The sequence below is a fragment of the Loxodonta africana genome, chromosome 7, assembly GCF_030014295.1.
Source record: "Loxodonta africana isolate mLoxAfr1 chromosome 7, mLoxAfr1.hap2, whole genome shotgun sequence".
NCBI classification, from domain to species: Eukaryota; Metazoa; Chordata; class Mammalia; order Proboscidea; family Elephantidae; genus Loxodonta; species Loxodonta africana.
Window position 1 is genome coordinate 65,571,314 of NC_087348.1, and position 14,062 is coordinate 65,585,375.

General features: G+C 52.2%; 1 protein-coding gene across 1 annotated transcript in view; it reads right to left on the reverse strand.

The window, feature by feature from the left end:
- Positions 1 to 14,062, reverse strand: part of OTOG (otogelin) — an 81,512-nt gene that overhangs the window by 24,919 nt on the left and 42,531 nt on the right. Inside the window, exons 31-37 of the mRNA XM_064289450.1 lie at positions 13,630 to 13,656; positions 10,923 to 11,090; positions 5,588 to 5,866; positions 4,131 to 4,248; positions 3,032 to 3,111; positions 764 to 2,529; positions 174 to 342 (exon numbers count right to left, since the gene is read on the reverse strand). Coding sequence (XP_064145520.1) covers positions 174 to 342; positions 764 to 2,529; positions 3,032 to 3,111; positions 4,131 to 4,248; positions 5,588 to 5,866; positions 10,923 to 11,090; positions 13,630 to 13,656 — 2,607 coding nt within the window. The remainder of the gene's footprint in view (positions 1 to 173; positions 343 to 763; positions 2,530 to 3,031; positions 3,112 to 4,130; positions 4,249 to 5,587; positions 5,867 to 10,922; positions 11,091 to 13,629; positions 13,657 to 14,062) is intronic.

Below are 14,062 nucleotides of genomic sequence, written 5' to 3' on the forward strand. Positions count from 1 at the left end.
CTTTCCTGGGTGATTCAGTGGCCCTGGGAGTCTGGAGAATCACTCACAAGGGTAGGAAATCTATGGGGTCAGGGTTACCCTGAGCTAGGGAGCACACAGGCCAGGGGTAGAGGTCACTCCAGGGTAGGAGCACAGGGAGGATAGGAGAGGCTGTGGCTGATGCCAGGACTCACAGGCACACTCCCAGATGGGGCAGCAGCGGTCCCCGCCCACCCGCACTGCAAGGCCCAGGACCCCACAAGGAGGGGGTGCAGCGCCCTGGGGACAGTGCTGTGACTGGTTCACTCGGATCAGCTGGCCCTCCAGGCAGATGTAGCGGACGCAATCCTGCTCGGCAATTGGCTGGGGACAGAGTGGAGGGACTGCATGAGTGTCCACCCTAGAGGCTACAGCCTCTCACCCCAGCTTGCCCCCCAGGCCATGAGGTCATTCCAACCTTCCCAGTGTAGGTTCTAATAGGGCAGAGGTAAAACCACTAGGGAATAAGACCCTCACTCTCCAGGCACCCAACAAGCCAACTGGAGCCTGGGACTGGGCTTGGGGTGAGAACTGGAGACCAGGGGAATGAGTCTCAGATCTCTGCCTATCTGCCCAGCCTGTGCTGAGAGCTCCAGGGACACAGACATGTACACTCACTAGCTTATGCTCATAGAAGCCCAGGTACACCTGCACACACACACACAAATGGAGAGACACACGCCATCTCACAACAGTTGCATCACACATACACTAACACATCACACACAGGAGACAAGTCACTCACGACACAGGTGTCAGATGTGTTAGCTTTGATGTCAGTTGCCAAGGCCTCGGCCGGACCATCAGGAATGCTCTGGGCTGAGGCTGAGCGCCCAGACTGCTCAGTGGTGGCCTCACCCACTGGCTCTGCTGGGAGCTGAGGTCCTGCTGAGGTTCCACGGGCCTCCACCAGCTGAGGGAGCAGAACCAGTGAGCTCTCCCTGGAGGCAGTCCTGGCTGAGACGTGGCTCGGGGGATAGGATGTGGGCACTGGTGGCACTGTGACAGCCTGGGGGCCCTCAGCCTCGGTTGCCAAGGTGTCAAGAGTGAGCTCTGTGGGCCCACCCAGGGCAGAGCCATATGTCGAGGTAGACAGAGACACTTGCTTGGACAGGATGGCCAACTTCTCCGTGGTACTCTTTCCTGGGGTGACAGATACTGTGGAGGCTGTCTCAGCCACGGCCACGATTCCAGAGGTGGACAGTGTGGCTCCTAGAAGCAGGCCTGGAGCTGTGCCTGTTGTCTGGGGGGCTGTGTGACTCGATGGGTGCACCTGGGCCACCACAGCTGGGCTGAGAGGCAGGGTTGGGCTGAGTGTCCAAGCAGATGGTGTCGTGGCCACAGCCAGAGATGTGGCCTGCTGCTGGAGTGGAGAGATGGTCACAGAGCTTTTGGGGCCTGGCGTGGCCACTGCGGCAGATGTGCCCACCTTGGCCAGGGGCAGGCTGGTGTCAGGAGGCAGGCCAGAGAGGAGCTGGGATGGCTGAGTTGAGTCCAGAGACACGAAGGGTGTGGCACCCAGCCCATGAGCAACTGTGGTCAGACTGGTAGCAGCCAGGGTCCTGGCAGGCAGAGCTGGAGGCCTGGTGGCTGTGGTGGCATGCTGAGCTGGGAGGGGCAGGGCAGTGGGGAATGGGCTTGGCTGTGGCAGGCCCACGGGCTGGCCATGCCCATGTTCAACCTTCTCTGTAGCTGGCACGACCTCTACTCTCTTGGTCGTGAAAAGACTGATAGGAACCTGCTTTGATGGTGTTCTAGCCATTGGTGGGGGCATGCTGGGAGTTGAAATGCTCTTGGCCAGGGTGGACTGGCGGGTCTCTGTCCTGTTTGAGACCTTAGTTATTGTAGGTGTCAGTAAGGCTTTGTGGGATCCTGAGGAGGTGGAGGGCCTGGAGGTCACTGCAGGGGAAGCCACAGGCCTGGAGGAGGGACTTGCTGGCAACTCTAGGCTAGGGAAGGGCTGTAGGGGTGTTGTTCTAACAGGCAAAGAGCCATGGCTTGGGACTGTCACAGCTTTGGTCAAGAGTGGGAAGCGAGGTGCAGGGGGCGACTGGACAGAGATTGTGATATTGGGGCTCCCTGCTAGGGTCACAGTCACCTTGGTTGTCTCCATGGCACCAGACCCTGTCCCAGGTATGGATGTCTGTGGTAGAAGGTGGAGAGATGAGGATTCTGGGGTGTGGAGGATGGCCAGGTGGCCAGCAGTCATCCCCTTGCTGGCCAGGGCCTCAGTGGGGTGGACAGGAAGGTTAGATGCAGTTAGCCCCAGTGGCTGCTGCAGGGTGGATGGGGTGGAGCCTGGAGACAGCATTGACCCCTTGGTGGCTGCCGTTGGTGGGCTCAGGGCTGTGGTCAGTGGGGCAGTTGGTAGGGCTGGCCTGTGGGTGGGGTCCCTGGGAGTTTCCTGTGGAAGCTGCAGCTCCTGGACACTGGGGGTGGGCAGCTCTTGACTGGGAGTCTGGGTCTCATTGTCAAGTGCCTCTGTGGGAACCAAAACCACGGGCTCCACACCTGGGGAAGACAACAGAAGAAGCTCAGACAGATGGGGGACTGCTTCCCCAGGGGGTTGTCATTAGGCAGGGTTGTGATGAGAGGCCCGTGGGCTGCATCCCTGGGTGAGTCGGGGGCAGGCTCTGCCAGCCAGCCAGTCTGCCTGACCAACCCAGGGGCCTCTGCCACATGAATTTTGATGACTTCAGAGAATCCAGTAGGTCTGGACTTTGCCCTAGACCTTGAACACTGAGCCCACAGCCAAGAGATTCAGCTGTAAGTATAGCTGCCCAGTGCTCTTGCTAATGATTCTCAGCCAGTACCTTCCCCACTCTGAGTCTCATTTTTTCTCTCTGTGAAATGGGTGAATGGACCAGATGGGGTCTAAAGAGTTCTCATTCCAGAGGACCTCTATGCTGACCCCGCTTCTCCAGGGCTCTGGAGGCTTTGGACAGTGCCTGGTCAGTCAGGCCTGGAGAGTTACAGGAAACAGAGAGAGGGGAGAGAAATCCAGGCCACTTACAGTCCTCCAAGTAGACACATCTCTGTGTGACTTCATCTAGGACCTTGGGGGCGGGACACACAGGGACACAACCTTCCACCCTGAGAACAGAGCAGGGAGCAGGTTAGTGGTCTGGGACACGGAGAAGGTCGCTTCTTCTTACCTGGATGGAGCACAGGCCTCATCTTTTTCTTAATGCACACACTCATGTGTGTGTTGGTGTGTGTGTGTGCTTATCATATACACATGTGAGCCTCCATAGAGACATCTGTACACATGTATACGGGAGCACACTACCCAAATGTGTATGTTGCACACTCCTGAGAGGAACTCACACCAACAGGGCAACACACACGAACAAGGTTCAGTTATGCACACACTTGTGCACATGCTCACACATGCTCATGGGTGTCTCCTCAGAGGCGCATTCTCACACAGCCTCACGTCCCACTTGAAGCAGGCAGGACTCAAAAATATTCACACATACGTATACATATATACATACACACATACAACCCACAAGCATCAGAGTGGACACCTTTGTGCACACATACACCTGCACACAACACCAAACACACACAGCTCACCCATGTACATATGCACAGTTGTATGCCAAAACTAAAAAAACCAAACCCATTGCCGTCGAGTCGATTCCAACTCATAGCGACCCTATAGGACAGAGTAGAACTGCCCCATAGAGTTTCCAAGGAGCGCCTGGTGGATTTGAACTGCCGACCTTTTGGTTAGCAGCCGTAGCTCTTAACCACTATGCCACCAGGGTTTCCACAGTTGTACGCAGTCCACGCATATTTGTACACACTAACACTACACACACAGCTCAGGTATATGTACATCAACCATAAACAAATACGCACATATGCCCATATTAAGGCACATTCACCCTGGTACACACATCCCCACACACACAGCACATGAAGCACTCACACACAGGTATACATGAGCATACATAAACCTCAATGCACTCTCATACATATGCCCACGGACCACATACAAGTCCATTCACACATTCATACGTGCGTGAACACACGTGTGCTCAAACACGTGGATGCACACACCTTGACTCCATGCCCGCAGCCCCTCATCACCCCTGCCACCTCACCTGGGCACATCCCAGCAGCTGGCTGCCTGCGGATCCCGGCAAGTTTGAAAGCAGAGGCTGGCACAGGCATCATAGCGCCACTCACAGATGGGGTAGGCAGCCCCCAAAGGCTTGGCATCTGGAAAGGTGACCCATCCCAGAGTCCCTAGACTAAGATTGAGCACCAGCTCCAGGTCAGGTGCCAGCACACAGATGTAATCCCAGCTCTGCCTGTGCTCTCCCTGTCCCATGGAGGAGACAAATGGACTCATGCAGGAAAAGTGAAGAAAAAATAAAAAGCCAAGCCAAGGGGAAACTGTATTTGTGACAGTTGGAGTCAGTGCCTTACAGATGGAGCCATGGCAACTTGGCGCAGGGGCTGAAGACTGGGGGGACATATGGAGGGAGTGGTTAGAGCTGGGCCTTAAGGGATGGCCAAAGAGGAGGCCCGAACCCCTGGTCTCTCCCTGAGGCTGCCCCACCACCTGTCCCTCTGTGACCTTGGTGCTCAGGCTCGAAATGCATCCAGTCACCTCCTTGTTGCCCCGCCCCTGGCAAGGCCAGTGCAGCCCTCCATGGAGGCAGGAGGCTCACCCTTGAGGGGTAGGGTGAGGCGTTGGGGGGGGTTCCTTTCCCTATCAGCCCAAGACCCAGCTGTCCATCTGGCCCCAGACAGGAAGGGAGCTGCTCTTCTGCAAGCCCTGCCCTCCCCTGCCCTGTCCTCTCTTCCCAGAAGGCCTCCCTGGAGCAGCCTCCTTGTAAGCTGGTCTTAGACCTGGAGAGTGCAGCTTGTCTGACAACTGCCCTTGTTACCCTAAATAGGTAGGGAAAATAGTAAAAATATTAATAACAACAATAACAACAGCCAACACTTACATCGCACCAAGCACTACACTAAATATTTTCCATCTATTTACTCATTAATCCTCACGACAATGCTGTGCAAAAAACACCTGGTAGGGGATGACAAAGCCCTGGAGCCCCTTGGCCTTGGTTGAAAATTGGGGAGCTGCCCCATCTATGCCCAGGTAGAGGGGGGACTGCTGGCTCCTCAGCAGTCTGGGGCCCCAATGGGCAGTCTTTGAGCTCATGGAGCAAGCATGTGTTCCCATCAGCAAGAAACCTGAGCCTTGGGCTACGCACGCAAGCTGCGGCCAGGACTGTTTTCTCCTTCACTTCCACAAGGGCTGTGGTATTTTTAGACCATGTATTTGGCCTGTGGCAGGAGGCAGGGCCCAGGAAAGGGCCTCCAGGAGCTGACTGGGCCCCAGGCCACACTGCCCCAGGCTCTCCAGACCCAAAAATGGAGGCTGGGCCACTTCCCATCGCAGGGGTGGCGCCCCATGGCCTCCTGGGCTGGGATAGTGAGGATGCTGTCTTTTGGAGGCAACTGGAGGGCTGAGGTGGGGAGAGGGCAGGAAGGGCAGTTCAGTAGAGACAGCAGAGGAGCCGAGGGTGACAGCAGGGTGGATACCTACCCAGAAGGCGGAAGAGCGTGCTCCGTCGGAATGCCTCTGTGTGCTCGTACAGCCGCAGGACCAGTGTGGGGCCCGACACATAAAGGAAGGAGCCGGGCTCCGCCAGGGATTCCAGGGCCACCAGGCCTGCCTGCCATGTCCCCCGGTGCAGTGAGAAGGTGGCACGGTGGTAGAAGGCATCACTGCCCTGCCACTTAGCCAGCTCCACAGACCCATTGGCTGTGACATGGAGGAAGAAGTTGGGTCTGTCAGCTGCCTCCAGGGATACTACATCAGGGTCTGCAAAGAGCCACACGGGTAAGGTCAGCAGAGTGAGGGGTCCAGATAGGGCATTTGTGTGCGCACTTGTGTGTGCATGTGTCTGTGCGTGTGTGTTTGAAGTACAATATCCAGGCACATGTCTGCACGCTCAGCAACTCACCGTGCAGATTAACTGGGCTCTGCTCCTCCGTGCCTGCTTGTCTCCCCTTAGCCCACCTACTTCTACCTGCTGATTGTCCACTGCTCACACCTTCTCTCCCTGAGATGTTAGTTGCTGTTGAGCCAATTCCGACTCATGGCGACCCCGTGGGTGCAGAGTAGAACTGCCCCATGGGGTTTCCAAGGCTGTGACCTTTCAGGAGCAGATCACCAGGCCTTACTTCTTAGGCACCTCTGGGTGAGTTTGAACAGCTAACCTTATCGTTAGTAGTCCAGCACGTAACCATTTGCACCACACTGGGACTCCTCCTGCCTGAAATAAAACCCAAAACCAGTTGCCATCGGGTCGATTCTGACTGACAGTCAACTTTATAGGACACAGTAGAACTGCCCCATAGGGTTTCCAAGGACGGACTGGTGGATTTGAATTGCCAACCTTTGGGTTAGCAGCCAAGCTCTTAACAACTGCACCACCAGGGCTCTATGGTTGAGATAGCGGAGGATAAAAGTTGTCCTAACAGGAGGGACTTAAACCCAGACCTTGAAGGTGCAGCGTCTGAAGTCCTGCATTTCACCTTAAACATTCATGTGACTTTTACCTTCCACTCTTGACATCTTTATTTATTTTTTAACTGTTCTGTTTGAAAGTCAGCAAGGTGTAGTAGTTAGGATAAAGGACTCTGGAGCCAAAGTCTGGCTCCTGTCACTAATTAGCTATGTTGTTGTTTTTGTCATTGTTAGGTACCATTGAGTCAGTCCCGACTCATGGCAACCCTGTGTACAATTGAATGAAGCACTGCCCAGTCCTGGACCGTCCTCACGATTGTTATGCTTGAGCCCTTTGTTGCAGCCACTGTGTCAATCCATCTCATTGAGGGTCTTCCTCTTTTTCGCTGGCCCTCTACTTTACCAAGCATGTTGTCCTTCTCCAGGGACTGTTCCCTCCTGATAACATGTCTAAAGTATGTGAGACGAAGTCTTGCCATCCTTGCTTCTAATGAACATTCTGGCTGTACTTCTCCCAAGACAGATTTGTTCGTTCTTTTGGTAGTCCATGGTATATTCAATATTCTCTCCAACACCACAATTCAAAGGCATCAATGCTTCTTCAGTCTTCCTTATTCATTGTCCAGCTTTCACATCCATATGAAAACACCATGGCTTGGGTCAGGCGCACCTTAGTCCTTAAAGTGACATCTTTGCTTTTTAACACTTTCAGGAGATCTTTTGCAGAAGATTTGCCCAATGCAATGCCTCGTCTGATTTCTTGACTGCTGCTTCCATGGGCGTTGATTGTGGATCCAAGTAAAATGAAACCCGTGACAACTTGAATATTTTCTCTGTTTATCACGATATTACTTATTGGTCCAGTTGTGAGGATTTTTGTTTTCTTTATGTTGAGGTGTAATCCATACCAAAGGCTGTGATTTTTGATCTTCATTAGTAAGTGCTTCAAGTCCTCTTCACTTTCAGCAAGCAAGATTGTGTCATCTGCATATTACAGGCTGTTAATGAGCCTTCCTCCAATCCTGATGCCCCATTCTTCTTCATATTGTCCAGTTTTTCAAATTATTTGCTCAGCATAGAGATTGAATAAGTATGGTGAAAGACTGCAACCCTGACACACACCTTTCTTGACTAAACCATGCAGTGTCCCCTTGTTCTTTTTGAATGACTACCTCTTGATCTAAATACAGGTTCCTCATGAGCACAATTAAGTGTTCGTTTATTCCCATTCTTCGTAATGTTATCCATAATTTGCTGTGATCCACACAGTCAAATGCCTTTGCACAGTCAATAAAATGCAAGTAAACATCTTTCTAGCACTCTCTGCTTTCAGCCAGGATCCATCTGACATCAGCAGTGATATCCCTTGTTCCACGTCCTCTTCTGAACCTGGCTTGAATTTCTGGCAGTTCCTTGTTGATGTACTGCTGCAACCACTTTTGAATGATCTTCAGTAAAATTTTGCTTGCGTGTGGTATTAATGATATTGTTCTATCATCTCTGCATTCTGTTGGATCACCTTTCTTTGGAATGGGCACAAATATGGATCTCTTCCAGTCAGTTGGCTAGGTAGCTGTCTTCCAAATTTCTTGGCATAGGCAAGTGAGCACTTTCAGCACTACATCCATTTGTTGAAACATCTCAATTGGTATTCTGTCAGTTCCTGGAGCTTTGTTTTTCACCATTGCCTTCAGTGCAGCTTCAACTTCTTCCTTCAGTACCATGGGTTCCTGATCATATGTCACCTCCTGAAATAGCTGAATGTAACCCAATTCTTTTTGGCATAGTGACTCTGTGTATTTCTTCCATCTTTTTTTCATGCTTCATGTGTTGTTCAATATTTTCCCCGTAGAATCCTTCACTATTGCAACTCGAGGCTTGAATTTTTTCTTCAGTTCTTTCAGCTTGAGAAATGCTGAGCATATTCTTCCCTTTTGGTTTTATATCTCCAGGTCTTTCCACATTTCATTATAATACTTTGTCTTCTCTAGCTGCCCTTCAAAATCTTCTGTTCAGTTCCTTAACGTCATCATTTCTTCCTTTCACTTTAGCTACTCTATGTTCAATTAGCTATGCATCCGAGGGTAAATTACTGACTCTCTCTGAGCCTCAGTTATCTTATCTGTAAATCAGGAAAATAAAAGCATCCACCTCCTAAGATTAGGAGGTAGATGTGTGGGTTAAATGAATTAATATGGGCAATGCACTTAGAACGGCATGCTGCATGTGGTAAGTGCTCCAGGAAGGGTGAACTATTATTATTAATAGAAAAGTAACCTCCCCCCAAAATCTTCAAGTAAAACTGACTCTCCAGGGAGATGTGCCAGGCTGTGACTGTGTCCCTTCAGTACACCCTTCAGGAGACCAAGAACTCGCCACCTGCATCCCCCAATTAAGAAGTTTGGGCCTAAACAATTGCTGAATCCTCCTCTATGATATTTTCCACTCTCCATTTCTCCCCGTCACCATTCTTCCCATCATAATCCTTAAGGTTCAACTTAAGGGACACCTCCTCCATGCAGGCATCACAGATTCCATCTGGAAAACACCTTCTCTTCTGCTCTATTGTTCCCTGGGTACAATACAGGGGAAGGAGCCCAGGATGAGGAGATGGGAGCTCTGCCCCCAGCTGCCCACGAGACCCAGCCCAATTGTCAGATGGAATCTGGATATCCCAGCCTCTGGGGATCCTTTCCAAGGGATCTCCAGGTCCAGGTTACTCTGCTGCACACAGTGGGGTTCTGCTTGGCATGCTCATAAGACCACTGGAAAATCAATAGTCCTTCTGGACTAGGCCTGACATCGCTTCAAATACTGAACGGAGAACAAAAAATCCCCATTAAGCAGATGGCCTACTCCACCTGGAAGGTTGTGAGACATTCTTCTTTGAGGAGGGACACACAGATGTGGGGATCTGAAACATCTAGGGGGAAGTGTTTTTTGGGTGTGGCAGGGGTACTTCCAGACCTCTTCTGCTGCCATCCCTGGATTCTCACTCTGGGTTCCCTTGTGCAAAGACGTGATTCTGCTTACCACCTCCTACTGTAGCCCCAGCTCACATCACCAAGAACATCACCCAGAGCCGGAGACGTTGACTGTGCCTGGAGCTGGGCAGGAGCTAGGGTGTCCCCCCTCCTTAAAGCCTTTCCAGGGCTGCCCACTGCCCTCAGAATAAAGACTCAACTCCTGAACTTGGCTTATAAGTCCCTCCCTGACTTGTTCTCATCCTTCAGGGGAACATCACTTATTCCAAGGGGAGTTTCCTGACTCCCCAAGACAGAGTTGTGGACTCTTCCCAAGGGTTCCCATCGATGTTTTAACTGCCTTTGACTGTGTACCTCCCCAGCTGGATAGTGGATTCCTGGTGGGCAGGGACTGTGTCTCTTACATCCCTGATTTCCAGTGCCCAGCTCTGTGCTTGGTGCGGGGTTGGAGCTCAATGAAAGGGGGAAAGTGGAGGGAAACAAGGGAAAGATGAAAGGAGGGAAGGAAAGAGAGGGAAGAGAGAGACAGAGAGATCTTCAGAACTAGATAAATTACAGACACTGAGAATCTGAGAGCTTCAATTTTTAGAATGGGATGGATTCTGAGAAGCCTCCTGGTTCTGGTTTGCAGCTGATGCAGGGACTGCCTGTGTAGACCATCCCTCTGATTAGGGAGATACTGACCAGATGGGGCCAGCAGGGTTTTGGGGGGAAATCCAGATCACAGTGATGCTGGGCATGTGCACACACAGAGACACAATACACACAAAGGGACACAAAAGAGCAGGCTCTAGCACTGGCTTAAACAAGGACTTGGAGGCACAGTACTTGTAACAAATACCATCAAGGTACCACCCCACACCAGGCAAGGCTCTGCACCCCTCACCCCAAGTGCTCCTGAACTCTGAAGAGAGGACAGTGCCTTCGAATCTGCTGGCAGTCTGAGACCCAAAAGGCTGTGGCTGATTACAGGTGTGCCCGGTCTGTATCCTACCAGCCCAAAATCCAGGATCATAGCCTGAGCAATGAAGAGCCCATTCTCCCATTCACAAGAGAAGATACCACTGGAGCCAAGAAAGCAGCAGCTCCTCCTGGCAGTGAAAGTCTATTCATCTAGACTTAATCATGGAGGAGGAGGAAGGGGTAGGTGGGTGAGAAGTAGTTTCCACCTGGCTTTTCTGTTTTGTTTTCCTTTGTTTTAAGGAGAAAATGGAAGGTGTCTCTTTGTAGAGTATAAGGGCTAACCTAGAAGCCTTCAGCTGGGAAAGTAGCCAAAAGGCTGGCTCCTGTTGCTAATGAGATATGTTGGAGCCCCAAATTTCTCTGGCCCCTACAGACCACCCTTAAGGCCTCAGCTTCCTCCCCTCCTCCAGCACCCGTCTCCCTCCCCACCGGGCTGGATGGGGCCAAAGGGTGGGTCTTACCATGGGCCTTGGCCTTGTACAGTGCAGCTGTCAGCAGGAAGTTCACGATGTCCCCCGGTGCCATCTCCTCTGTCCTCACTAGGGCCATAACACCACCCATGGCCTTCCTGGCCACCAGGGCACCACCGGCCACCAAGCTGGCCAGCTGGTAGGGGCCCTTTCCTAATGCTGGAGAGAAGGGGCTCAGTCATAAACCCTAACTCCCTGGGCCTCTGCCCCCCTCCGATCCCCACCTGTCCTACCCATGTGAAGAGGCAGGGAAGAAGGCACCAAGGAGCTACTTTTGGTAGCTTCCCTCATCCCAGGCCCCAGGGGCATTGATTTCCATGAGAGGGAAGGGGCAGGAGCCCCAGGATGCCAGCCTGGACAGAAACTGACCCTCTGCACAGCCCCTGAGTCATTTCACAGGGAGCCTGCAGAGAAGGGCACCCACAGTGGGGATCTGGGTCCCAAAGTGCCTCTCCAGGGGCCTGAAACTTTGCTGTTACAGCCATTGCTCTATTCAGAGTCAACTCTCGGAGAAGACAGGAGACCTGGTCTCTGTTCCCCTAGGGATAAAGGCTGGGAAGGCTTGGGCTCAATTTTAGTGTTCGTCTATTTATTTCGAACATGTGTGACTTTTGTGTCTTTTGGGTTCCTGCGGTTGTTGCAGTGGGATACAGGTTTGCTGGAAAACTGCAACAGCCTTGTAATTACCTTCTTGCCTCTGATGTGGCTCCCATTTTAGTGCCTCCTCCCCATGGTAGCCTGAGTCATGCTCCTAACCACACTCCCTGCTGGTAACTATTCAACGGCTCCCCATTGCCCTCAGCACAGAACCCAAGAGCTCAGCTTGAATTTGGGAGCCCTTTGCCCTCTAGCCCTTGCCTCCTTCCCTACCCCACTCCTACCCCCTACCCCCTGCTCCTGCCCCTGCTCTTGCTCTTCCTTGAAAGAGCCCTGCTGTTTCATACCCTGAGTCTTCACTCATGTTGTTCTACCCTCTCAGTGTGTCCTTCCCTATTTTGGGTCTGGCCAATGCCTACTCAATCTCTGGGGCCCAGTGCAAATGTTGCCAAGGAAGCTTTCCCTGCACCCTCTCCCGCCACACGCAAACGTCGTCCCGCCTCCTCTGTGCTCCACCAGCCCTTGGAGAACAGCACACACCCATCGCAGCTCTTATGCTGTGGATCTGGACCATGGGTCCACATCTGCCCCCCTACTAGATGAGAGACAGGTAGCGGTGTGCTGCTCACTGTTTAACAACCAGCTCTTAGAAAAGAGGGTGGGGGAGAAAGACTCAGTTTGCTTTCCATGGTATAAACACTCCCACTATGGCCGATTTCAAAACACCAGCTGAATGCGGAGATAGGCACACACAACTGACTCGAGAATCAGTGCAAGCCAGCCCCAGTACCACTCTGCTGGGTCTCATTTATCACTGATTTCTCAGCACCCGGAAAGGGCCTAGGACCAGAGAAAATGCTGGTGAAAGAACAGAGCAAGGAGTGGGTGGGTGGGTGGGCAGGTGGAGGATGCTGGAAACAGCTTGTCCTTTGCCAGTTACTGCCACCAAAATGCCACAGAAGGGAGAAAACGGCTCAGAGCTGTCTTGCTGAAATGTCTTCGGGTCCTACTGCCTGATGTCAGACAGACCCTGCCTGTCCCAGGGACTGTAATTCTACCATTACAGATTCATTCCCTTAGTGGTTAAAGTGTTTAGGCTATGAGACGCCTCTCAGGGCTAACATTTTGGCAGGATGGCAGCCATTGTGAATTATCATGTTATACCCTGGTCCGGCCCTCATCATCGCAGGTCCTCAAACTGGTATCCTTGTCTCTAGTCTGTCCCTCTCCATTTCATCCACCATACTCTTGCCAAGGTGGTGTTCCTAACCAAAACCTGATAATGCAGGAAACAGAATAAAGCCTCAGGCCTACACCCACACAGGCCTGCTCTTGGCAGGACAGTGCCTGGAGGAGGGCCAGGGCCTCAGAAGTCAATGGTGAACGGTACCAAGGACCTGATAAGCAAATAACTCTGCCGAGATCTTACCAAAGCCCAGCTGGATAGAGTTTAGTGCAGAAAATTACTCATGGGCAGCCCTCCCCGCAGTGATTAAGTGGACTAATTGGCTCTACTGCTGGACATTAACCTCCCTCGGGACCTTTGGCCCTGACCTGCATTTTCACCCCAGTTAATTTAATCTAGAAACTGGAGTCTATCCTGTGCCCTGACTGAGACTTTGGCTAAATTTGAAAATGAATCTGGCAGGTTGAGCCAGGCCATAGGTTTTACACCAGCCATCCATTTATATTTGCCATTGCCAACTCAGATCTTCAGGAAACCCATGGTGGCATTTAATGGTCTAATAAGCTAGATCCTGAAGGTTGTGGGGCTGGCACACTGGTACAAATGGGTTTTTACTTCTCAGTGAAGCTGCCTGGGGTGAGCACTGTCCACAGGGAGGTGGTCCCTGCCTGACCTGGCCTGTGTACTGAGCAGGGGCTGCAGGAGCTGCCAGGGACAGAGCGTCACGGGCATCCCTGTGCCCTGCAGTCAGGGTTCTCTTCCTGTGATGGAGTCCCCAGATGGTTAGTGGTCCCTCTCTACCCACTGTCATGGCTCTTCCAGGGCCAGCAGAGCCTTGGGATGGCTGATGTGGCAACAGGACAGGGCTGGCACTACCCCAGTCCCCAAGTCCCCACTTGGGGAGGACAGACTTACCTTTGTTAAAGAAGTCACAGTCGTATGCTGAAAGAGAGAAAGAGCAGAGACTTCTTAAGAGCCAGCCCAGGGCCTGGAACAGATGGACAAAGCCAAGGCCCCTTACATCCCAGCTCTCCTTCCTTCCCCAAGGGCCAGGCCTGGCCTGCCTCCCAAACTCCAGGACTCAGGGATGGTCATTGAATTTGGATGACTTAAGGACTGTCACTAACTGAACCAAAAACCAAACCGGTCATTGTCAAGCTGATTCTGGCTGTCAAGAGGGAGGAAATTCAGTGACTTCTGTCTGCACCCCCAGCACAAAGCGCAGGCCTGGCCCACAGAAGTCACTCAGCATGGGTTTGCTGAATGAGCAAACAAATGAGTAAATGAATGAATGGTGGACAGAAAGGTGTGTTTTTGAAGGGCAGGACTAGAGCCAGGGAATGGAAGC